A 25,853-nucleotide genomic window follows, 5' to 3' on the forward strand; every position below is an offset into this window, starting at 1 on the left:
AAACTGAAGGGAACAAATAGTGCAACAAGGAAAACTTCAAAAGTAAAACATTTGAACACAATATTTCAAAAGTTGTTTTTTTTTTTTTCTCAAGTAAAGTCAAGGATTCGTCTTCATTTGGTTGTCCTTAAGACTAGAATGGAAAGGTTGGTTGAGGCGCAAACAGCATTGGTACCACATGCATCAGGTTTAGAAGCACATTACTGTCAGTGTAGCACAAAATAAAAATCTACATCCACATTCTCAACTTGTGAAGGGGAAAGAAGGCTGAACCTTTTCATCTCTGTTTGAATCAGAACTTGCAGCTTAAATACAACTTCGGCAGAGGATGAACTAAATCGTGGACTGGTGCAAGCTCTTACATTTTTGTATGACATTAGTGACACTGAAAGTCAAAAGGGCTGAGGGTTCAGGTCAACAGGAAGTCTTTGGCTTTTAGCAGTCAGCATCAAAGTCCTTTTCTCTTGATGGATCTATGGTCAACTGATAGTAAAAATGATTTATTCTGGCCAGGGTCACTGACTGCTGGGGGTTTTACGTCTACAGCTGTTGGTAAGATTTACAAGATATGGCCAAAATAATGTGGAGCCATGTGTAATGTCCGCATTTGCACCACAGGAATAAGAATTAGGAGAGGGAAAAGCTTTACATGTAAAAATGTAAGAATTTCAACTGAGAAAAAAAAATGCTGAGCAGATCTCAGGCCAAAGGCACAATAGCAAAGTACTACACAGAAATCAAACCAGCTGAGGAAGTACCACACCAGGGCCTCTTTATAGATGCTAATTGTTGCCTAAATCAAGAATATACACAGTGGATTGGAGAGCAAGAAGTAATCAAAGCTTTTTTTGCCCATGCAAACTGACATGACAATTTCATTGATTTGCAATGACAACTTTGGTGTCAAGTTATTGTTTATCATTTACGTCACATTGTAAAGAGCAGGAAACTGGATTTTAGGAGTCTCAACAAGATAACAGTATTAATTGTTGGTATTAAGGCAAGATAATTAGATTAAATGAAACAATAACTTGGGGAGAGAAACTTTTAGCATTGCCTACTTAGGTTTGTATTTGTGTACTAGTGAACAGATCACCACAGTGCATTGTGCCTTTCTTTTAAGTCTCATACGACAATATGCACTAAAGCCAACTTTCTAATCATCAAATAAGTGTGGCTTCACTTTTGAGAACAATTATTAAAACATAAGTAAACTTAGGTAAACATTTACATTTATTTTTAAAGTGAAACCCCAAATGATATTTTCTAAATGTCTCCTGCAAAACTAAACGGAGAAACTCCTGGAAAACCAAGACTGTTTTTATCATCAACTGACAGAACAATGAAAAGAGGAATTTTACCTTGCAGTTTCTTCCTAATTCACACTGCATAAACAAATCTAGTCATATGTTTCCATTTTACAATAGTGAAAAGTGTTTAACAGCAGGAGGTGGCGGTTCTTTGGCTCAGTCACGGAGGAACCGTATCTGGTGCTATACAGAACCACACTCATGATGACCTAAAACTAATCTGAAAACAAAGTACTTTCTAAATTCCTCTTCATAAAAACATTGTGTTCAATCACTAAATGATCATTTAGAGTCTTTCCGTGTAGCCTGCAAAGGACCCCTGAAAAGCAGCATTTCTTGAAGCCAAAAGGATCTAAACTTTAAAACCTTCATGAAATGAAATCAAAATATCAGTTCTGATAAACATACAGGGAAGATCTTACTCATCTAGTCATTTTTCTACACCACACAAAAGTTTATGGGCTCAAGTCAAGTTAGGGGATCTACGTCAGTCTGCCTATCTGTCCCAAACTTACTTTTGAGGCTGTTAATATGAAGAACATGGAGATATATATCTGATCTAGAAGTGGTCTGATTATCAACACAAATTCTGTTTATTTTTGTGCCCAATTCTGTTGTCTAGATTAAACAGGTTAGCTTCCTGGACAGTACAAACATGAAAAACAGATTTAGGTTTAGAACATCCATCATTCTTTATACATGTAAAATATGATAACAACTAATTGGTTGTCATCAATCCATTGAAGAGTATTTTTCAGCAGTGCTATCAAGCGTATAGTAAATCTGATGGTTCACAAAATTCTCCCTATTGTGCTTAATGAGTGCAAAATCTAACTGTAGCCTGCAGTGACTGAAACTACGATTTATTGTTTTAACATGGTAACCAAGCGCTGACTGTGTTCTTTCAACTCACACATTTCTCTTGACATACATTTCAGATGCTTCTGCACTGTATTACCAAGACAGGACAGTTTATTGTAAATAACAACTGATTTTGGAAAAACAACACGCCCCATAACTGGAGACTTTCTAAATGTGTTTTCCAGGAAAACCTCTGATAAAACATATTTTTTGGATTTAACCCGTGAGGACGGTAGATTACTGCCACTCAACACTGCACTCATTCATGTCATAGCAGCATGTGTCAAATGCAACGCATATTTAGTCTTTGATACATTAGCAGAATTGGTTCTTTGCCAACAATTCAATGAAAATCAACCCTACATTTTTGTTGAGCAGGATGAAATAACTATTGTGCAAACCTTTAAGCCAGTGTCTTGGATACAACTTGAATACTTAAATTATTGATCTCCAAGATGATTAAAATCACTCACAAAGATCTGCTGTTTGAAGACATGACATCTGGTAGTTGATGTCCTTAAGTCTGGTCAACAAGGTTTGATCAGGGTGAAGAAAGGCACAATACAACGAGATAATAACACCAAAATCATTTTAAAGTATAGCTTAAATTAAAAGAATGTTTGTTTGCAGTTTGATGTAGTTATGAAGAGGAATCTCAGAGATCCTAAACTCTTCACTAATCTCTAAAATTGTGGCAGTGATACTCCGTTACTAGTGAGAGAAACGTGATGTTTTCTCACATTGAGAGAAATGTGCAGGTCATTAATGTATTCTATAAAATAGTTTAATATAATCATAGTATTCTGGCAGGTATCAGTGCAACAAAAGCAGTCATAGAAAAGAAAAAACAAACAGATCATACTCAGCGCCACACGGCATTCACACAAATAAAGGCCTTCATTTTTCACTTTACTTCCAAAAAACACAGGGTCTCTCACGTTCTCTCTCACACACACACACACACATACACTCGCATCAGACCCCCCCCCCCCCACTTACAAACAAAAAGTGCGTCTCTAATTCACGGACAACCCCTCAAACACATCTATTTGACTAAGACCTGGTTCTTGAGTTTGGTCTGCACTTCACATCGCATTATAAAAACCACACTGTGAATAATCAGCGCCTACTTGGAAAAAAAACTTGAACGTACGGTTCTTCAGGGAATCAATTCATTGAAAAAGTGCTTTTAGAACAAGGCATTAAAATCTAAACAGATTCCATCAACTTCACATTTGACTTTTTAATGTTATCTCTGTTAAAGAGCACAAGAGGGGAACCTTTTCAGGTTATGGACTGAAGTCAGATTTGTCTACCACAATTTGTGCTTCAGGATTGAATCCTGAATTTTGGAGCAAGGCACATCTGCGGATGAAAAAGTGCATTGGCTCTTCATCTATACGTTGGAATACATTTGATTAAAAGTGCATTTTAAATTGATTCATTGTTCAAAGTGCATTAAAATTTTGTCTGAAACACATATGTGAGCTTTCCATTCATAGTACATACTAACGCTATCAGTGCCTGTTTGGGATACTTCCACGCCATCACTGCCCCTTTCAGCTCCTGTGCAGACCAAACCCAGCCAGGTCCTTGTCTCAGTGTAAAAATAGCTCTAGGTGAAGCAGGTTGTCCACCCTTTATCCTCAGTCGAGGATGTGCTCTCCGCGGACGATGTGTGAAGAAAATTCATAGCGGTCCTGGCTCCGGTGGCCACAGATGTTACACTCAAAGGGCTGGCGAAAACCGTGGCAGCCCATGTGGATAGTAAACATGACGTGGTCCAGGAAAAGCACACGACAGTGCTCGCATCGAAAAGAGCGCACGGCTCGACCCTCCCCGTCTACGACCCGGAAAGCTTCCCTGCAGGTGGAGGAGGGTGCTGTAGGTGAGCTGGGAGTTGGAGCGAGGGCAGGAGGCGGGGGTGCTGAGTGACCTCCGTCCTCTCTTTCCACCTCCCTGTCTTTGGCGTGGCTGGGGCCGTGTCTGTCCCTACTCCTGTGGTGTACAATCAGAGGAGGCGCTGGGTTATGGTTGTGAGAGTGGAGGAGATGATGGCCGTTGTTACTGTGCAGGGTCGGAGTCAGAGCAGTACTGTTGCACGGCTCATCTGGCATGCTCTCTGTGTCCGTAGAGTCCTGGCAACCGTTGCTCGGCGAGGACGCATGACTTCGACCCACAGGAAGGTCTTCATGACCTTCTGCTGCTTCTCTTCCCCCTACACCTGCAGATCCCAGCCCAGCTCCCGTCCCTGTACAATCCAGCCGCGGGCCTAGAGCGACAGGAGTGTGAGCCGAGCTGTGGATCGGCCCGAGTTCTGATAAACATGAAGGGTGAGTGGTGGGATGGTGTAGAGGCCTCAGTGTGTCTGATACCCCTCCTCCTCCGTTACCTGCTAGACCTGCATACTCTCCTCCCAGACCAGTAAAGTGCGGGGCTTCAAGATCCCCTGGGTGCATCTCCCCGTCTTTATCCAGACCAGCACTGAGCTCATAAGGTGCATCTCCAAGGTTGAGACGTATGTGCTTCTGTCCTGCAATAGAGAAACACAGTTTTTTGATATTGTACTATGGAAGCCTCTCACAAAAGCATTTTCCCAAAAATTATTATTTGGGCTTGGCCAAGTAAATCAGCAGCCTGCAAAGGTTTTTGGATTCATTGTGGATCTGGTAGTTTTAATTCAAAATCTAATTTTTATTTAATTTCCCTCCTGAAATGCCAAAAGCATTTTAGTTAAGATGGCTGGCATGGATTCTGTTATACAGAGTCTAGTTAGGGTGATCTAACCTGTTCTCCCAGACAGGGTTGCACAGTGCAGGACAAACAAGACTAAGAGTCTACAGTCATGCTAGAGACTCTGAGAGGCTGTACTAGGCACTGCAGTGCTGATGCTGATGGGAATGTAAGAATGTAGTTTTGCAGGTACTTGGTTATTGACTCAAATATTGGACAATAATAATTTTGGCCTGATGATGATGCTAGATAATAAGACACCAAAGTGTCTTATCAGAGGATCACAAGGTCATTACAATTGATCCTGAGAGGGGCGTGAATGTCTACACTAAATTTCATGGCAACCCATTCTAAGTGGTGGACCAACAGACAGACCAACCAAGTAAAAACTTAAAAGGCAATCAAATTATAGTGTGTAATAAAGTTTATGAACTGTCACTATTCAATTTATCTGTTTAGGTGAAATGAAATGTCTGTCCTGAGCCTGCATTCACTATTGTGTTGACCACAACTCCCCGGAACAGCTATGTGCAACAATAAATGTCCAAACAAAGCACAGAATAAACAGTTTCTGATTCACTTTGACATTTGGTTTGAAGTAATAGTAAATCATACAGTTTGTGACAGAGCTACATCAACTCCTGAAAGCTGGATGTCATATCACTAAGATCAATCCTAATGCACATGTTGTCCAATTCAAGCAATGATTGCTGCTTTCTCAGTTTCCTCAACCTGTCCGCACTGAGACCAAATGCTCACCTACAAATTTTTGTGGTGTGGATCTCTTGCGTTTGGTGATGCTGTTGGCGAGCCGATCGATAAATGCCATCTTGTCTGAGGAGGGTTGCAGTAGAGAGTCTGGTATAAACTCTAGCTCTCTCATCTCCTCTCCTGCACAAGATACAAACATATTGTTGTATTTTTTAGGTTTTCAGCAATCCTAAACGTTGTAAGCTGGTTTTCATTAGACTCTAAACCAACATTTGGATATAAAGGTGACTGTAAGTGATGGATTGTGTGCATTACATTGTTATGGAGATAGATTACATTTCTGCATTAGATGCTACTACAATCCCTTTGGAAACACAACATATTGTGATTTAGATGACTGTCTTACCTGAGCAAATGTTTTACCCCTCTGACATAGTATCTCCATGAATGTTATAAAACACATACCTGGATTCTGAGCACTGGTTGGCTGCTTTGACTCCAGGCTCTGCAAGTAGCTGTGGCAACGCTCACGGTGCTCCTCCAAGGTGCTCTGCTGCTTGTAACTACGGCCACAATAACTGCACTTATAGGGCTTTCCTACAGTTGGAGAGGACACTGGGGACAAGGTGGGAAGATAGCATTATTATTATCTTTGTCCACTATTACACAAAAATGGTCACTTATCAAGGTTCAATCTTTCCTACCTGCATGAGTGCGAAGGTGGCCAGTGAGTGCATCTCGTCTTCGACAGGCATAGCTGCAGAAGGGACATTTAAAGGGTTTCTCCCCTGAGTGCAGCTTGATGTGACGGAGCAAGTTACCCTTTTGAGTGAAGGAGGCACCACACTGATTACACTGGAATGGTCGCTCACCTGTGGAAAGATCAAACCTGTCAACCCAACTTCTCTGACTACATCTATAGTGTCTGGCACACACAGATCTATCTGTTAAATTACAAGTACATGAGGGCATTTGAAATATCATCCACAAGGGCATTTGAAATATCATCCACGATCAGATTAGTTTTTTTCCCCCCACCATTAAGTCTTTATTAATGACCTATTTCAGATAGGTTTAAATAAAGTGTCTGCTGCCCACATTTAACATTTTTTCAAAAAAAGCTTATCTGTCCGGGTCTTCATTCATATGAATATTTATATTTCTTATTCAGTAAATCAATACTAAGTATTTTCAACAAATATTCCACCCCAATTACACACTAAAACTCAAAATCTTTTCTATATCTAACTTAATCTATTTAACAAAAAGCAAATTCATGTTATGTTTTCTCGCAGAGAAGGCTTATCTCAACTCCATGGATCAGTCACCTGTATGGCTGCGTTTGTGCACCATGAGAACATTAGGCCCAATGCAGATCATTCCACAGATGTCACACTTGAGCTTCCCATTTGGCAGTCTGGTGGCTCCAGTTGGCATGGTTTCAGGATTAGTGAGCTCCCTGTAGCCACCAACAGCCTCGCTTCCCTGTTCTGCACCTCCTTCCTCTACCCGCTCCCCTCTTTCATCCTCAGTACTGCGACCTGGGTCTTCATCACTGTACAACTCCACTTTAATGGAGTTGGCTACAGAGGCACAAGAGCAAAAACAAAAAAAAAGGTCTTCAGTGAGATAATCTGTTGACCAATATGTTGACAGACAAATGAGGAAGAGGCACAGAAGAGTAAGAACAAGTTTACATGACATTACTTATGTGATTAGAGTAGGGCTGCCTCAGTAACGGCAATTCATTTTCATTAATTTTCAAGTTGATGCAATTATGCTTTAAGATATCATCGCTTGTGTTACGTGTAATTTAAATAGTACATTAATTCTAAAACTTTTTGTACCCTTGTGTTTCGTCATGAACCAGTAGACCTTTTAGAAGTTCCCATACATTTATCAAACTATGTTTTACGATATTTAATTTAAATTCAATTCAATTTTATTTAGATAGCACCAAATCACAACAGATGTTCTAGTTCTAGTGGTTCTAGGAAAGTGGCCATTTGCCTTGACAAGTTGCGCTGAGAAGTACATGTGGACAAAGCAATTTCAGTCTTTATTCTGGGTATTTGAAGCTATTCTGATTACTCTCTTATATCTCTTATATTCTTTACAAAATAAATAGATATTGGCTGTTAGTCTCATTTTCATAGACATATTTTTTGACATTGTCACTAAAGCTGCAGAATAACTGCACAGATATTGGTGGTGGAAAACCAAGCCATGACAGCTGTAGTTTGAGGAATGTTGTCATGTAATTGAACAAGGACTGACAGATAACAATGATTTGACATAATACAACCTCCATAATTTCTGCACCAGACATGTGATGTGGTCTTTTCCAGACAACTAAAACTGTGGGATTCACACTTATTTTCTTACTGACCACTGAGGGAGCGACTTGGAGAGGTCTCCTTGCTGTTGGGAGTGCTCACTGTTGGACCTCCGAGGGCCCCAGAAAACTCTCTCTCCATTGAAGAGTCTCCACTAGCTGCACCCAAAAATAAAACAAAAGGAAAACTTGTCATTTAAACATGGCGAGAATTGAAGTTAATAATACAGTATGCGTGATCAAATAAGGAGCCATACCTGATATGTAAGACCGGCCATTGCAGTCATCAACATCCATACTAGTTCAAGCTGAATACTGAAATGACAGTTATGTCAGAGGTAAATTATCTTTCTCACACACATTCAGTCATGCAGCTTCACTCATACATTAGAAAACCTCTGCAATCCCCATTAATACACAGGAAAATAGACAGTAGTTATGACTAGAGGTCAAATTTGACATTACATTATGAAATGAACATTAAGTTAAATTGGTATTGCAAGAACAGTTAGATGACATCAAAAACTTTCAATGACCAAAAAACAAGAAAATAGTGAAAGCTAGCATAAATATTAGCTATCTGCCATTAACTTGTCGGTCCAACTAAGTAAGGCATAGCTTCATTTAGACTGCATCATTTATTGGTAACATTAGCTCCTAACAATAAATATGATGAAGATTAACGCTAGCTGGTGTAGCTATGTTAAGTAATCGTTACAGAAAATAGTTTACAAGCAGCTAACTTAGCGCCAACTTTAACCTTAGCGGCCACAGATCAGCTGATTGACTCAGTTATAATTTGGTTGACTCATGACAACAGTGATAAAGTAACTCAATATCAAAACTAATATCAAATTAAAGAGACAGATAAGTCTGAAGTCCAGATTGTAAAAGATAAAGATAGCGTTAACGCTGCCAACGTTTACATAAAGGCAAGTTTACGAGTCGGCCTCGGTGGCTAACATAACGTTAGCTTACTGCATGTGATGGAAATTACCGTTAGCCGAGTTAGCTAAAGTCAACACTACAACGTTACAACAGTTTGCCATCCTCGACAGCTTCCGAAATAACATGAAACAAACTAACAGCTATGTCATATGGGCGATAGCGCAATGTAGATAACGTTGACTGGTGCTACTAATCGATTGACTGTCGCTATATTGGATATACAAGTCTCTACGACTCTTTGTTTAACGCTAGCATAACAAACCAACGTTAGCCTGAACTATCTGAGCTAGCTAGCAACCACAGCCAATGTTTCCTAAACGGTTGCTATGGCAGCCACCGCCTCCCTGAATGCTACGGCTAGCAGCTGGTTAGCTCCACCTCGCTCTCCGTGGCCTGAAAGCCTTGAAGCTTAACGGAGACAGACGACTTTTCAAGTACTTTTTAAAAGATGTCCAGTCCCCTCAGTAACTCGTGCATTACCTGTCCCTGTCAGGGCCGTTTCAGTGAGGTTATTCTGTTCTTGCATCTGCCTGTTTATGACGGCAGCATCTCCGGCAGCGTTTACCTAAAGCTCCAAACAACTTCCGGTTAGAGCCCAACTGTAGCTGTCTATTAGCCAGCAACAATGAGTAATACTCAACTTATCACAATGTGTTCATTTATTCACAAATCAACATCAACAACATTAATAGATTTTTAAAATTTTTTTTTTTTTTGTATATTTCTTCAGCTTACTACAGTTAAGACGGTGTAGGTTATCTCCATGGACATAATAATAATAATAATAATAATAATAATAATAATAATAATAATAATAATAATAATAATAATAATAATAATAATGCATTAAATTTTTACTGTACTTTTCATTTGCAGTGAACCTAAAAATGCTACAGTGTTAAAAACATACAGCATAAAGAAAATAAGAGTTAAGATGAAAAAGCCTTCCTGAACAAAAAGGTTTTTTAAAGCCTGTTTTAAAATACATACCTTTGTAAGGTCTCAGTAGTTTAAAGCTCAAATAGAAATGCTTTCATTCTAGTGGGTCCAAATAGCAGTTTCAAAGAACATTAACCACACCATTGTGGTTTGTGTTGTGCCATTGTGATGCTTCTTGGACTGTTAACAGTAGGCTGGGATCCAGGACGTGCCAAGAGTCTCTAACAGAGCATCACAAGAAACTCAACAGCCTTCCCTACCTACTTGTCCCATTCAGAGTATAGTTTTAGATTTTTAGTTTTGTTTCTGTGTCATGCCAAACATTTGGGCCATCCCACATGGGATTACAAGGCAGCTCTATTTTACAAAACATGCATCTTCCAGTAATACATATACAAAGCATATACAGAGGCAACTGGGAAAAGAAAAGAAACACAAACAAAACAAAAAGTGAAACAATACAAAAGTCCCAAATGAGAGTATGAATAACTTTCTGTAACTTTTCTTGAGAATAACTGTACTGTGTTCAGATAAACATATGCCAGGGTATTTTTTTTGTTGTTTGTGCCAATACAGCCACCCGAATTTCGGTACCAAATGATGCATGCCAAAATTATATATAATTTTTGACACCACAAACTGAGGAATATAAAAGTATTATCTACACAACCCTTTTTCAGTTATAAATAAGCCAAACTTTTGAAATGCATCAGTTTGTCTTAACAAATGTCAGCTGTATAAGAACTTTGCTTAAAAACAAAATGATAAGTCAGTCAGGTAATATCTGATCAAAGTATAAGTAAGCAAATATCATCAAGTGCTGGCAGCGTAGTTGCTGGCATTGGAGTGAATGACCAAACATACTGATGTTACCTCAAACACAGGCTTACCCTCACAAATCTCAGGACAATACAAATGCTAAAAAAGCAAGTGTAATGTAGGTGTGAGCATCAAAGCATTTAGTATTTTAAGTATTACACTATTTTTCACGCACAAGAAGTAAGTGAATGTATTTACTGTTTGCATGTGTACTCTCAGCTTAACCAGCAAACGCTCAAGTCACCGTATATGGGCCTAACGTCCTTACCATCTGAACATTTTTGCTATAGTCATTAAGATAGAAACCCCCTAGATTTGTAAGAAAAAGGCCCAGACAGTCTCGTTGGATTTATTCGACATTTTCCATTCAGTGACACATTTCCCTTCTCTTTGTCTTATAAAGTGATAGCAAAAGAAACCCCATTCCACATATTTACAAGTCATTTTATTTGGGTAAACATATTTAAGTATCCAGTGAGACAAGACAGACAGTGAGAGAGAGCGCGACAGAAAGGATTAAGAAAGAGAACTAAAGGACAGACAAGAAAATATAGAAAACTGTAAAGGTAGTAAGATGTGGCATTGTTGTGTCCCAAACATATTGAGTCTGTTTCATTATTTTATAGACAGTCAGATAGGGATACATTGAGTTACTAAACCTCCTCTGTACATGCTCTTTAAATGTAATAGGTCTGAAGACCACAGTCATGTTGTCGGGTTGGGGTTAAACTTTCAGCGGTGATTGTCGCCTGAAAGTCAGTCTGGAAAAGTCCACAGGATGGCTGTCAGAAACATGCTGGGACGCACAAAGAGTGACCTCTGCTGTACAAATTGGCCAGAAAAAAAACGTCCATGTCAGTTCTGACGTATTAGCTGGTTTTACGACGGTGTGCTTACACAATGACAGTTTCCGTCAGTTTGACTTGCGAATCGTAACCGCGTTGAACGAGCGTTTTTCCGTTGCCAATTTCACTTGCGACGACAATTTCGTCATTTCAAACTATCGATCGATATCGATTAATATAGCAGATACAGAGAATAGACCAGTTTTTTGTGATAAGTACACGCTGTACTTGCTGTAGTTGAACTCTGAAGTTCCAGCTCGAGGCCCAGCGGAGAGCTCGAGCGGCAGCTCCGAAAAGTTTGTTGTTGTCACGTGACGTGAGACGAATGTGGCGATAAAAGTTTGTTTAGATAGTAAAACTAGGTGGCGTACTACATTAATAAAACCTGTCCAACACCGCTTCACCACAATGCCTCAACCAAAATACCGAAAGATTGCTGTGATAGGTTACAGGTCTGTAGGTGAGTAAAGCAGCCGAGCTCGTGCACAGCTAATGTTGGTGTGCTAACCGGCTAACATGCTAACGTCCTGGCTTTGTTTTCCGTGTATCAGGCTGACTCTAGTAACGATAGCTTGCCGCTGTAAATGTTGATTTGTGTTACACGTGGTTGCTGAGAAATTGGTTATTCAGCCACACGGAACAAAAATCAGCCTTATCTTGTTGTATAGCTGTAGCCATATGTTAGTTGTTGCAAGCTGGTGTGCGACAACAAAGTTTCCCCAGCCGGTGAGATCCTGACATGGTGTCAAGTGTTGTGTCTTTCAGTCTTTTAGTCTAGCGTGACAAACATAGCTAGTATTTAAGTATAGTATGTGTATGTTGTAGTATGTAATATATAGTATGTAATGTCCAAAAGGAAAGAGAATTAGCCTTTAACGACATTTACCAACATTAACGCCAGTCTTTAATAGTCTAAAACCTCTTTGTATGGCCGATGTGACCCAATAGGATTTAGGTAATATCATGGCAATATAGTTGTCGTTTTTAAACGTTTTGATCATACTTAACCATCACACACTGTATTTAGTTAGCAGCTGTTGCTATAAAATGGGGACACTATAGTATTAAGATAGAGTCACAAATTTTGATAGACATAGATACAAACGGGGTCAAACATTTGATAAATGTGGTAGCAGAAACAGTAGTGTATAGGTCTGTGTGTAGAGCACTAACGCCTCACGTGTCAGCCTGTCTTCATCCCTTGGTCTTAGTTGATGCTCTAGCATCACAAAATCTAGCTAGCAGCAGGTTTTGGTACACCAAAATCACAGCTATTCAGTTCAGTTCAATTCAGACTTTGTTAAGGACACAACTTATGAGGGGTCCATAACACAATAACAGCTATCTAAATAAAGTATTTAATAAAGTATGATTTCTGACCAGGTCTGAAGGGGTCACAGACTTTGGTGTAACTCTTTTAACTGATAATATAATGTGTTAAAATGTTTTTTCCTGTGTAGGTTTTCATGTGACTGCATAAAACTGTCACCATGGTGATACAGCATTTGTTCGTGTTGTACCTATGTATTGTAATGAAGATGCCTGCTGTCATAAAAATGTTTAATGTTGCATTAAAATGGTAGTCATGTCATGTTATGTACATTTGCCCTGCACAGGAAAGTCATCTCTTACAATACAGTTTGTGGAAGGACAGTTTGTTGACTCCTATGACCCCACCATTGAAAACAGTAAGTGTCATTATAAGATGTTTGTAAGACATTGCAGGTCAAAAAGAAATCTGACAGGATTTTGCTATGTGTTAAGAAATGGTTTTTAAAACTTGTTCATTCCCCTCCTCAGCCTTTAATAAAATGGTCAGCGTTAATGGCCAAGACTTCAATCTTCAGCTGGTTGATACAGCTGGACAAGTAAGTTATTTATCTAACAGTAATCTGATGTCAGAATGACAAATTGCCCAGTGAAAGTATCACTTTTCCTAGAAGCTATGCTCTTCCATGTCTGACTCTGTTCGATAATGTGTCATGTTTTGGTAACAGTCATACCCAATGAAATTATAATACATCTCCTCTGTCTGTAGGATGAGTACTCAATTTTTCCACAATCCCACTCAATGGACATTCATGGCTATGTCCTTGTCTATTCAGTGACTTCCATGAAAAGGTGAGTGGATGGTTGTGTTTTCACACCTGTATTAATGTTGGATACACAGTCAAAAGTCTTCTATTAGGTAGCACAGTGTGTTGTAGCATACACACTCAATTATCCAGGGATGTTGATGCTAAATAAATTAAAATTACAAACACAACCAAAGTTTGAACAGAGTATCATGTGTACCTACAGTCTATTTTAATCCAATATAGTTGTTCTATAACTAGCACTAGTTTATTATATTCCATTTTTGTTGTGTCAAAGAGGGATTAAATCAACTCTGATCATTTTAAGGTTGTAGTTTTGATGTTTTTAGCTGTATTATAATGCATCGTATCTAAGGACAAGTTCATGAGTGTGTGCAGCCTAATAGTAACAGAAGGGTTACTTCCACAGCTGTATGAGTCATTAAGTACCGATCTCAATGATACAGAGAGGATGTAAAGAAGCAGGGAAACCTTTTATTAAGGCATCAAAACAGGGTTAAAAGACTTGTTTGGGTCAAGGAGGAACATATGAACTGGATTCTTGCAGAATGAAAAAGATATGTATTCTGTATTCATGAATCAGATTTAATTTAAAATCAATTTCAATTAATTTGGTAATTTCCAATAGGATACATTTATAGTAGTAGAATGATTAGTTGATCAATTAGTTAGTTGACAGAAAAATAGATAATTTTGAAATATTAATCTTTTAAGTTATTTTTCAAGTGATAATGCCAAATATTCTTTGGTTCTAGCCTGTCAATGTCATAAGAGATTAATCAAAATAATATTAAGTTGAAGCCATACTCACTTATATTGTTCATATTCAGTCTCTCTCTTTTTCATATATCTGTATCTACCTATCTATTTATCTATCTATCATCTATCTATATATATATGTATGTATGTGTGTGTGTGTGTGTGTGTATATATATATATATATATATATATATATAATATAAAGTTGCCAACATACAAACTAGATGTACTGCCTACTCTTAAATATTTAAAAGTACTTTGATGTCTGTCTCTGTTTAGTTTTGAAGTTGTTCAGGTTCTACACGACAAGCTGCTAGACATGGTTGGAAAGATTCAGTAAGTTTATTTTGATCTTTTAAAGCTCCATATGTCCACAATTGTATTATTTGTTTTTCCAGGTTAGTTTTTTTGTTTCAACCATAATATTTTCTTTTTAGGGTTCCAACTGTTCTCGTTGGGAACAAAAAAGATCTCCACATGGAAAGGTAATAAATAAAACAAACACTGATAATACTGTCAGACTTTTTATTTTTAAAATATACATTAACACTTAATATCACTCAACATTGAAAATATTTTTATGGTAAGTTAAGCCCTTCGTTGTTTTGGCAGTTAAAGGATAAGTCTGGTAATATTTTCTATTTTCTGTAGTGTCAACAAATCCCATGAAAAGACCAAAACCAACAATGTATTGATCTTATCAAGAAGTACTGCCTGTATAGCCAAAGGCTGATACGTCTTATTCCTCTGTGCCACAGAGCTTCAAACACATCAACTTTTTTTTTTTTGAGTTAATCCCTCATACACTGTTCTGCTGCCATAAATATTCAAAAGACCCCAAAAAATACACGATATTTTTTTTTTGATTAATGTTTGGTAAAAACTACAGTGCCCAAGTGTTTTAGGAAATATTTAGCCTTTAAAAAAATAAACTAATTACCCTTTTTTACAAGATGTTATGGATAAACACCTTGTAGGTCTTGGTCTTTTCATGGACCAAAACAACAGTAACAAAAATATAGAATAACACCAGAATTATGCTTTAAAAGAAAAACACCATACTTGTCCCTCTTTGCCAACCTTTCTGTCACCACCCACTTGAACAAAAAGAATGATCCAAGTCATTCAATGAGTGTCACATAAAAATAGTTTTCTGTTTTGATTAAGTGACGTTTCCATTTCATTTTTCTCAGGGTTATCAAGCCAGAGGAGGGAAAGAAACTTGCTGATTCCTGGGGTGCTGCTTTCATGGAGTCCTCAGCCAAGGAGAATGAGGTAACAATATGTATCTCTCTGCCTAGCTGCTCATCAGTGCAGTCGACATGATTATTTCTTGACGCACACTCACACACTGCTGACAATATTCTTGCAATACAGACTGCTGTGGAGGTTTTCAAGCGAATCATATTGGAGATGGAGAAAGCTGATGGGAATGCACCCTCAGAGGAGAAGAAGTGTGCTGTGATGTAGACGTGTACCCAGGACATCAGTAAGCTCGTTTGCTGAAGACAGGAGGCACAACTTCACCAGCTTGCCAATCGTGACCTCACAGACACCAAGACACTGCAGTGGAAATCTGCTGCTCCATTGTGATAACAGATTGATTTACACAGCATGGCACCTGCCCAGACAAGTGATAAACTATTCCACTAATTGTAACCGTATGGAGAAGTTTGAAAGAGAAAGGATTAATCTTTGTTTTAGACAGAGAAGCACATTTATTGAACACTTTCTTTAAATATTGAGATGTAATTTCTGACTGGGCATAGTCTTGATTTTGAGTTCAACCAAATGCTCAGAAAACAAAATAAGATTGCCAAAACACATTGGTCCTAGTTTATTGTATCAAAACTTTCATGAACATATAATAACTAGATGTAAATCTAATGTTGAGACATTATTGGCATATGTCTCATAACTTTGAGTAGTTAATATACAGTGGGGCCTGGTTAATAACCTTTTTTAAAGACTGGTGTATTATTTCAGCAGGTTGTTTTTGACAGTGATGGAGAGTCACAGTTCACATTGCTTTAAATGTGGTGTTAATATGTCACTATTTCTCACAGATGGTGGATTTCCTCAAACACCCTGGAATGAGATTTCACGCAAGAAATTTCACTGTAGTTTCTCAGTTCTTTTCACTGTAATTTTTATCAACTCATCTTCAGGTACCTCTCACCAATGAACTCTTGAGCTGTGTCTTCATGATGGATGAATCTATTTGTACATTCAATGACTCACAATTTAGGCTCTTCTGCTAAGCAGATTAGTCTACTTCCATTGCTTCTACAGTTTTAATTTCTCTGTATTGCCTGTAATAAAGCAGTTATGTTATGGAACCCTCAGAGAAATTTAGTATAGATTAGAAAGGATCTTTGATATTATGTTATGGCCCTTTTATACAATATAAATAGTCTTAGAAATGGGTTTGGTACTATTGGTTATATTTTGAGTGATGCAGGTTTGCGCTCCCCTTCAATACAGAGTATATGCTCAAAAGTGCATTATGATAATGAACATAGTTGAGTTGCAATTTTTTAAAATTGCATTTTAACTGTGTGTAAGAAAATGGCAGAGGGCCACTGAGTTAGCTTTGTAATTTTTGAACTCATGGTTTTGATGTGATGGTTCATGCAGGCTTGAGAAAAAACAAGCCAGGATGTCATGCACTGCATTTAATTCATATTGTGGACCTATGATCACTGTCAGACACTTGAGATCCTTAATGACTTGTTCTTCTTAGCTCTTGTAGCCTTAAAAAAAAGACATGATAGACTGTGGATTATTTCACCATAATTCTCATATTATTCCTCTAGTAGGTAATTGTAACATTTTTAGTGCTTTGCTGAGTAAGTAGTTGATTGATGGATGATTTATGACGGTTGAACAGAAGCTGGTGATGCTGTGTCTTGTGCCTTACAGATATTCAAACTCCCTCATCTGCTTCCCGTCATGACTAAAGGTGCTCTTAAAGGGGTTTTTTTTTCCTTCTGTTGACTTGATCCCATGGGTGCAGATGGTGTGCACCTGAACACCAATATTCCCATGTTGGTCAATGTTAATTCAGAAATCTTGCTGTAAACAGTTTTGTATATAAATAAATCTGTTACTCATTTGATGTGTTGATTTTGGCTGCATTATTATTTAGGTAGCTAAAAGTTAAAAAGTCCCCCTCCACTCAAAAATTTATTTTGTTTAATGTTACTTCAGATGGACGTCTGAGCTTCACCGTGCAGGATGATGTATACTATGTGCATAGTTCAACACTAGAAGACTGTTTCCACATTCATCTGCCAAGGGAGTGAAAGTTTCTCTGTGCTCACCGAAAATCTGAGTTTAAGGCAAGCATGATTTGTGACATCACATCTAGTTTGAAACCAGTCGTGGTCCAATATGCAGCTTAAACAAGTGTGATGTGGAAACTTGAAGCCTCCGGTGCACAAACACTAAGAATGAATTTTACAGTTTAGTAGGAGACATCTTGTTGAAACCTGTATTTTCCTCTTGCCTTCTATTATTATTTTTGATAGTTACAACACCAAGGTAAATTGTCTTGTATGTGCAAACCTACTTGGCAATAAACCTGTTAGATTATGGAGGGAACCTTTAAAAAAAAAAAAAAAAGACAAGGTCGCATATACTGTGTATTACTGCATAGCTCACAGTGGCTGTGCATAGGTTGGTGTACTGCAACAGCTGTTCATTTTTATAACTTAACATGCATATTAAATTGTATGTAGGTATACAGATAAGCAATGTACCAAATGTCATCCACTCTGCTGCCAATCTAAGAGAAGCAGCAGCAGTGTGGAGACCAGAGAGTGTACTGCGGTGACACTTCATGCATTACGGTAAGCAATATTGTTTTCCCCCTTTAGGACGGCGAAGTCTTGACCCGCCCTACTCTGCCTCTGATTGGCTTACCCTGATATTCTTACCCAACACTAACCAATAACACTCCTTATGCGTAAACCTAACCAACCCAACCAACGAAGGCAACAACAAGTACTAGACAATCAGAGGCAGAGTAGGGCGGGTCATGACTTCGCCATCCTATGAAAATAAAATTGGCGGTATTACGGTAACGACTTTACGCTGATCAGGCTCTAGTTGTAGCGGAAGTACTGTGGTTTTGCAAGATCCTGCCCGTTGTAAACGAACCCGGTTACAGGAAGAGGACACGGCGAATGGAATATGGAGTGTGTAAGTTATCTAACTACATTGACATTATTTTTTTTTATATAGCTCAGTAGCTTTCTATCTAAAGAAGACATTTGCACCTACAGTTACCTGCCGTGACTTTCCGAAGCCCGCTAAGTTTAGCAGCTACGCTAACAGTATATGTGTATCCGCTGTTATAAAATATTGAGTTGAGAATGTAACTGTGTCCAGTTGGAATAAAACGGACACACTGTCATCGCTACTGTTGATGTGCAATCCGAAAAACGCTAAGTTACTTTACATAAAACCATAACAATACCGTCAGCGAGGCGTTAGCATTAGCCAACGTCACAGTGTTGACATTAACGAGCCAGTCGAGGTGACTCTTTAATTTCAGCTTCAACTTTTTCATCAGACATTATGTGGCTTAATTTACTGCCTTGTTTTAGAAGTTATTTCACTCTGGTAACGGGGCTGAAACCATAGTAACATTAACAGCACTTGACTAGCATCTCAACTACTCTAACCGGTAATTAACTAGCTAACGTTGGTTAATTGTAACAACGTTTGTGTTCAGGTTGAAGAAGCTTTAACGCTGTATTTGTGTAACTACCTTGCATCCCCCAACTAAAGTCACGAACAATGAAGCAGTACGTAACCTTATTGTGTGAGTTATACATGCCTGTCCTGGGGTATAATACAGTGGACCTGTTGTTAGTGGGACCTTAATGAATAACACCTTAATAACTCGGTAAACAACATTAATTCACACCTTTTTCTTACAGTTAACTTTACCTAATCCCAACCATCATTATCGTAACCTAGGCTTGACTGTTTACAACCAAAGACTGTAATTTACAACGTTATACGCAGCTTAACCTCAAGTATTTTATCTTATCATAAACATTTTCAGCCTCATGCCTAAAGCCTGATTTGGCGGGACAACCCTGTTGGGGTCAAACATTTACAGTAGCTGTACTGTGAAGATTATTTGGCCATGTTAGGTAGGCTTTTGTATCATAGCAACAGGTGTAACCCTTTCATTTGTTCTGCAGGTTGCTGGAAGGTTGCCTAAACAAATTATGATCTTTATCTTTCAGATTCAAGTAACTCTTGATGATCTTGAAGGCAAAAAGGAGCCAGTCGTAGAGGGTAAGAGACTAGTATGAATCACATTAGACCAAACTGAGAAACCTTAACATTTAAAAGCTGAACAGGTGTCTTCAATAGTCTCTATCTCATTCCCTCAGACCCAGAGCACAATGTGTACACCAGGTTTATGAAGTCCCATCGCTGTTATGACCTCGTACCTACCAGCTCCAAATTGGTTGTGTTTGATACATCACTTCAGGTAAAACAAAAGCTTTGAATCTAAAAAAAATGGAACCTCTCTCATTAGCTTATTTAGACTGACACAGTTGATATAATTAATTTTACAGGTCAAGAAGGCATTTTTTGCACTTGTTTCCAATGGGGTGAGAGCAGCGCCGCTGTGGGACAGTAAGAAGCAGTGCTTTGTTGGTAAGCGCAGTTTTCAGTTGGCTCCGTTTCACTCTGTGTAAAAGAAAATTGAATAAAGGATTGACTTAATGCTTCTCATTCATCTCCACAGGTATGCTAACCATCACAGACTTTATTAACATCCTTCATCGCTACTACAAATCTCCATTGGTAAGATGGTGGAAATCTTTGAATTGTAAGAGTGTAACTTATTTAATCTCAAACTTGAACAGCGAGGTTGTTTTGTAGGTTTACAACTAATATGATAATTGTGTTATTACTGTCTTTTCCCTTTGCATTAAGAGCTTGTCTCGATTTCTTTCTTAGTCCCTCCCTAAAGAAGTCACCTTTTTCTCTTCTTTTAATCTTTCAGGTTCAGATATATGAGTTGGAAGAGCACAAAATTGAAACATGGAGAGGTGAGAATATTTGCTGAATAAGTCATGTATTTCTCGTCATTTATTCTGGTAATTTAGAAGGTTAAACATTGTTTTTGTTCTTGTTTTTAACAGAGCTGTACCTTCAAGACTCTTTCAAGCCCTTGGTTAGCATATCACCAAATGCAAGGTGAGTTTTTTTTAATTTTTTTTAATGCTTAGTAGTACTTGTAGGCATCTACATTTTGTGATTGTTGGTGTCAAACTTCACTTTTCTAAATACATGGTCATTGCGTGCTGGAGCATACAACAAGGAGGCATCTGATGGTTTAACCTGTGGCACTAACTTTTTAAAGCTGGTCTATTTCTAGCAGATATTGTTCTCTACACCTTATTTTTGTGGTCAGAGTCTCTGCCAATATAGTGGGACATACATAAAACACTACCTGAAAATGAGCTGTGTCTACAACCAGCTTTTACTCTAATTTTGTGACTGATAAAAACTAATTATTAACTCAATGATTTTATCAATATTTCAGTCCCACACCTTTTGTTGTGTAGTTAAAAGTAAAATGTCTAAAAACCAAAACGCTTCAAGTTATTACATATTACAGACACTAACAGTTAACAAACTAGCATTCGTACTAAGCTAGTTTTCTTTTAATTTAACTGCCTTGTGTCAGAGTATGCTACATCCAAGTAACATGATTGATTTGATCCTCTTTAACTTCTCTGTTAGTTTGTATGATGCAGTATCATCTCTGCTGAAGAACAAGATCCACAGACTGCCTGTAATCGACCCCCTGACAGGAAACACACTCTATATCCTCACGCACAAGAGGATCCTCAAGTTCCTGAAGCTTTTTGTAAGTCTCTTTGGCTTCTCTTCCACATTAAATACTTTAAATTATCAGCCACTTCTTGGTTTGTCTGTTAAATTCCGATAGTAAAACTTTTAGCTACAGTTAATGTAACAGTGTTAACTATTATTGGTTTTCAAGTACATCCAGTCTCCTGCAAGTTCATCTAAGTGTGTACAATCTCTTGTTATTGTTTTCAGATATCAGAGATGCCAAAACCCTCGTTCTTGCGTCAAACCTTAGAGGAACTGAACATAGGAACATTCCAGAACATAGCGGTGGTGCGCACAGACACACCTCTGTACACGGCGCTGGGTATTTTTGTTGAGCAGCGAGTGTCAGCGCTCCCTGTTGTGGACGACAAAGGTGGGTGGGCTGGTTGAAATGTCATCCTTGTTGACTTTGCATGGATGACCAGAACACTTTTTGAATTTTGTGTGCTTATGTACTGATGTGCTCTCTCTCTCTCCCTCTCGTGCAGGTCGAGTGGTGGACATTTACTCAAAATTTGATGTCATAGTAAGTTGCAAGCATTCTGGGTGTACTGTTTTTTTTGTTTGTTTGTTTTTTAAACCCTTTTTGCTCATAAACTAAATAGTATAGTCGAGAAAGTAGACACTTTACCTGTATTCTAAGTTGAGAGTATGGTTGTCTTTATACACAGGCAATAATATCAAATGGTAGAAATTTTGATATACTGGTTCTAACTGGTAACTGCCATAAATTCTAAAATAGTGGCCGGTGCCTTTATTTAACTCAGAGGCAGATAGAAAAGGGTTTATATTAGAGACAGCCATTTATTTCTAATTTCCACTGTTTTAATGCAAACTCAAAACTTCCTCCATGTTGAACTGTTGTCTTAATAAATTCAATATAATTTCCACAGCACTAACTCGATCAGTGCAACTATCATGTCAGATATTCCACTTTGCCCCCCCAAACACTTTTAAGCTACCATGACTGAAACTCAACACTTTCTCAGGAATGTCACATTAAAAGTTGTGCAGCTTTCCTTTTTATAGGCTTTGGAGGACGCAAAGAAGAAAACATTATTTCTGTTAAAAAAAAGCCACTCAGAGCAGCAGAGTGATGAGTATGACATGGCTCTGTAATTGTTGTACTGATGGAATTAGTGTTGTGGAAATAGACACTATACTAAATTTAACGTGTGAGCTGTTGTAGTGGGCTACAAGTAATTCCACTCCCAACGTTTTTTCACCCAGCCTGTATTTGCTCATGCTGGTCATGCTCCTCTATTATTTCAGACTTGGCTGTCATTTGAATACCATTTTTATATGAGAATTTATGGTGTCCCTTTTATATCTGATTGTATGGGGTAATTGTGGAAAGCGTTGCAAATCATGAGCAGGACTTTCGCTTCAATGTAATGAATCACTTCAACTTGTTAAATATTTAATACAGTAAAGAAAAGACATTCCAGTGTGGTTATTTTAATCTATATCTATTAATTTCTGGACATTGAAATTATAAAATGATTTCTTTGATTTCCTGCATGAATCTCTTGAATATAACTTTAACTTAGTTTTCTTTGAACAGTGTAGTGCAAGTGAAGATGAAACCTTTTTAACCTGAGGCTCTGTGTTTATGTAGAACCTGGCAGCAGAGAAGACGTACAACAACCTGGATGTGACTGTGACAAAAGCCCTGCAGCACCGCTCCCAGTACTTTGAAGGAGTGTTGACCTGCAATAGGCACGAGACCCTGGAGGCCATCATCAACAGACTGGTGGAGGCAGAGGTGAGAGTCTGATCAACTAGCGATTCCTGTCATTATGTCCTGTCATCCTGTCATGAAATGGAGGGGCGCATCAGGTACTACCTGAAAAGCAGCTACAGCTACAAACGCCTTTTCTTGAATAATAATTTAATAAATTGATCAAGTCAAAAATGTTTTACAGCAGAATAACTTAATGTGCACATATCTGTCCTTCAGTTTGACATCACTATACTTCAGACGATGCCAAGATCTCTCATGACGTTCATCCTGTTATATGTCGCTCCTCATCTCTTGAAATAAACCATTCATACTGCTTATCTCTTGTTATCACTGCTGATATGAGCGTACGCTTACATTGGGATGCATCAATTTCTGCACACATGGGAATAACATTGACGGTCTTCCTTTGTGTTCTTCAGGTGCACAGGCTGGTGGTGGTGGATGAGCAGGAAGTGGTGAAGGGAATCGTCTCCCTTTCAGATATCCTCCAGGCACTAGTGCTTACAGATGGAGATGAGGGTAAGTAAAGTGTCTGAACACATGGTATTTGGAGAAATGGCAGCATAGTAGGAATACAGGAATTGCGCAAGTAGTATTACAAGTAGTGCAAGTCACATATTTTCCTAAATATTCATAGTAAACTAAGTGATGTTTTTTTTCCACAGGCACTGCTTGAGGAAGTTTTCAAACAAGGAAAGGCCACAGAGTGTCTAGAGCAGAGCAGAGAAAGAACAGGCATGTGAGAGGGAAATTATGACATAATACTGAAGTATCATCACCCATCTCCATGTAAACATTGCAAACCTATATTCACACTTCTCCCACTCTGCAAAAATATGAAGTTCACCACATTTCAGCAACTCAGCAATATAAAATTGTAGTAGTACAGGACATATCGGAACTCCTGTAAATCGAGCCAAATTCCACGCTTCCTGAGAGAGCCGAGAAAGTTGCAAAAGCACAAGAAACCTCCGAAGAGGAGCTGCAGTCACTCAGGATGACCAGCATCATTCCACATCTGTGGCTGCCGTGCTGATCAATGTAGAGGACCATCCATTATGACTTTGATCACCAAGGTATTCCAGATAAAATAAATGAATTGTTAGATAAAACAAGTAATCAGTTAGCAGCTGAAAGAAAACTGATTGTAAAACCTGTATTGCCTTTTGTTGGCAACATTTCTTCCATTTGCATCGAGGTAGATCTGGTTCTGGATGCAAATCAGTTTATCTAAGTGTAATTTTAAACACTGTGTAACTTTCTCAGATCAACATTTTGAGTTTGTTGTTGTTCTGGCATGTTAAGACATTCGCCTCAGCCCTGTTCTTTTCTAACATCATACAAGAAGAACAATGTTTTCCAGCTCAGACTTTGAACAACTTCAATTTGCACAACCTTTGTGTGAAGATTGTACAAATTATTTAGTTTAATTTATCATTCAAACACTAGGCAGACCTTGGAGACTGTCAATAGACTGAACCTCGGTTTTTGAAAATGATTTCATTGACGTAAAACAAACAGTCGTCAGTAAACATCAGGTCATGATTTAACTAATTTTGTCGAAGTCCGGACTTTTGTTGGTTTCAAATCCTCCTCCAACAATAGCTCTGGATCAATTTAAGGCCAGCTCAGATTAATCCAAAAAATGGTATTTTATGTTCAATTATCATAGTTACCAATGTGGAAAGAATTCAAAGGCTCAGGTTATAATCTGTTGTGTAGCCAGACAGTAAAGCACCAAACTTGGAAGAGCACTTTAGGCTCCTAAAACAACCTCACTGGTAAAGTCCAGATGACCGTTCAGTTGTGCTGTTTGAATGCATAACCTCTACATATTTATGGGTTTTCTGTTTTGCCGTTTTGTTTGTTTATATATAACAATGTATAAAGGATTGTACATCTCACTTTAGAGCGACATTTTTCTGCTTGTTTTGTTACCCACACTTTGAGGTTTTGGCATTATTAGCGTTAAAGGGATTTGCTTATTGCTTCAGTGCTGCGAAATCTCATATTTTTCTTTTGGAAAAGTAGAACTTCATTTGAATACACATTACCAGTCTTTGATATTACTCATTTGCAACAAAACTGGTTTCTGATTATTGGTGTGTTATGTTGACGTCAGTAACGACATGTTTGTGTGTTCATCAGTTTACGTCTTTATCAAAAATCACTAAACACCAGCATTTCCCTTCCATTTTCTTCAGGGGATAAGCAAAGGAACATGTCACACTTCCTGTTTTGATATACATGAAATGGACAACTGTATGTAAATGCACAGTTTTTGTACTAATCTGCATCAAGATTATAATTTAAAGGATGAGCAATAAAGGTTCTTTGAGAGTTTGTTTTAAGTGGAGTTCATTGTTTAAATGCATGCATCTTGTATATCATATGAAACTTTGTTTAAACATGTAAAGTTATTAAAGCTGCAACCTGTAACTCATTTACATGTTGTCAGCAACAAATGTGTATTTAAAAAGATGAAAGTAAAACAAATAGACACCACATAGGAAAACAACTGTATTTCTTAATCTATGTATATTAGAAGTTACATAATTGAAGTCCTGAAGGGGTTTTTACATGGGTACAGTTCTGTCTTTGCCACGACTGGACAGAGACCTGCGAGTTATCACAACCTGATGTATAATACCTCATTTCTTTAACGCCAAGAGATACTTGAAGCAGGGTATTTAACACCTTAAATATGCTATACATCTTTTACATTGTAAGGCAAATACTACTTGACAAACATCCCCCTTTAGTGTACAAACATGGTTGACATCCAACCACCTATGAAACCGTTGTCGTCTTTCCAGCCAAAAGCAACAAGTGCAGTCGAGCTCTTCTTACAAACACATCATA

General features: G+C 38.2%; 3 protein-coding genes across 8 annotated transcripts; 2 read left to right on the forward strand and 1 right to left on the reverse strand.

Moving 5' to 3' along the window:
- Nucleotides 1-2,941: 2,941 nt before the first annotated feature.
- On the reverse strand, nucleotides 2,942-9,489 carry LOC122980409 (zinc finger protein Eos-like). Of its 6 annotated transcripts, XM_044348387.1 has the most exons (9): nucleotides 9,379-9,489; nucleotides 8,208-8,265; nucleotides 8,005-8,109; nucleotides 6,944-7,198; nucleotides 6,320-6,487; nucleotides 6,081-6,230; nucleotides 5,664-5,795; nucleotides 4,564-4,704; nucleotides 2,942-4,443 (listed from the first exon to the last, which is right to left on the reverse strand). In XM_044348387.1, the coding sequence occupies exons 2-9, from the start codon at nucleotides 8,245-8,247 to the stop codon at nucleotides 3,818-3,820; spliced, it is 1,617 nt and encodes a 538-aa protein (XP_044204322.1). In that variant the 5' UTR covers nucleotides 8,248-8,265; nucleotides 9,379-9,489; the 3' UTR covers nucleotides 2,942-3,817. The 6 variants fall into 6 exon arrangements, with proteins under 6 accessions (XP_044204322.1, XP_044204318.1, XP_044204321.1 ...); XM_044348383.1 differs by having other exon boundaries at nucleotides 2,942-4,704; XM_044348386.1 differs by lacking the exon at nucleotides 9,379-9,489 and adding an exon at nucleotides 9,037-9,210 and having other exon boundaries at nucleotides 2,942-4,704.
- Nucleotides 9,490-11,457: 1,968 nt separating this feature from the next.
- Nucleotides 11,458-17,474, forward strand: rhebl1 (Ras homolog, mTORC1 binding like 1). Its single transcript, XM_044349564.1, has 8 exons — nucleotides 11,458-11,961; nucleotides 13,118-13,189; nucleotides 13,302-13,369; nucleotides 13,540-13,622; nucleotides 14,636-14,692; nucleotides 14,794-14,841; nucleotides 15,550-15,631; nucleotides 15,734-17,474. Exons 1-8 carry the CDS (start codon nucleotides 11,910-11,912, stop codon nucleotides 15,824-15,826), a joined length of 555 nt encoding a protein of 184 aa, XP_044205499.1. The 5' UTR covers nucleotides 11,458-11,909; the 3' UTR covers nucleotides 15,827-17,474.
- A 955-nt stretch (nucleotides 17,475-18,429) lies between these two features.
- Nucleotides 18,430-25,336, forward strand: prkag1 (protein kinase, AMP-activated, gamma 1 non-catalytic subunit). Its single transcript, XM_044348055.1, has 13 exons — nucleotides 18,430-18,559; nucleotides 19,618-19,669; nucleotides 19,768-19,868; nucleotides 19,957-20,038; nucleotides 20,130-20,188; nucleotides 20,391-20,436; nucleotides 20,530-20,584; nucleotides 21,134-21,260; nucleotides 21,455-21,620; nucleotides 21,736-21,773; nucleotides 22,866-23,012; nucleotides 23,411-23,510; nucleotides 23,657-25,336. The coding sequence occupies exons 1-13, from the start codon at nucleotides 18,551-18,553 to the stop codon at nucleotides 23,665-23,667; spliced, it is 993 nt and encodes a 330-aa protein (XP_044203990.1). The 5' UTR covers nucleotides 18,430-18,550; the 3' UTR covers nucleotides 23,668-25,336.
- Nucleotides 25,337-25,853: the final 517 nt, after the last annotated feature.

Source organism: Thunnus albacares, chromosome 4 (genome assembly GCF_914725855.1).
Source record: "Thunnus albacares chromosome 4, fThuAlb1.1, whole genome shotgun sequence".
In the NCBI taxonomy this organism is placed as follows: Eukaryota; Metazoa; Chordata; class Actinopteri; order Scombriformes; family Scombridae; genus Thunnus; species Thunnus albacares.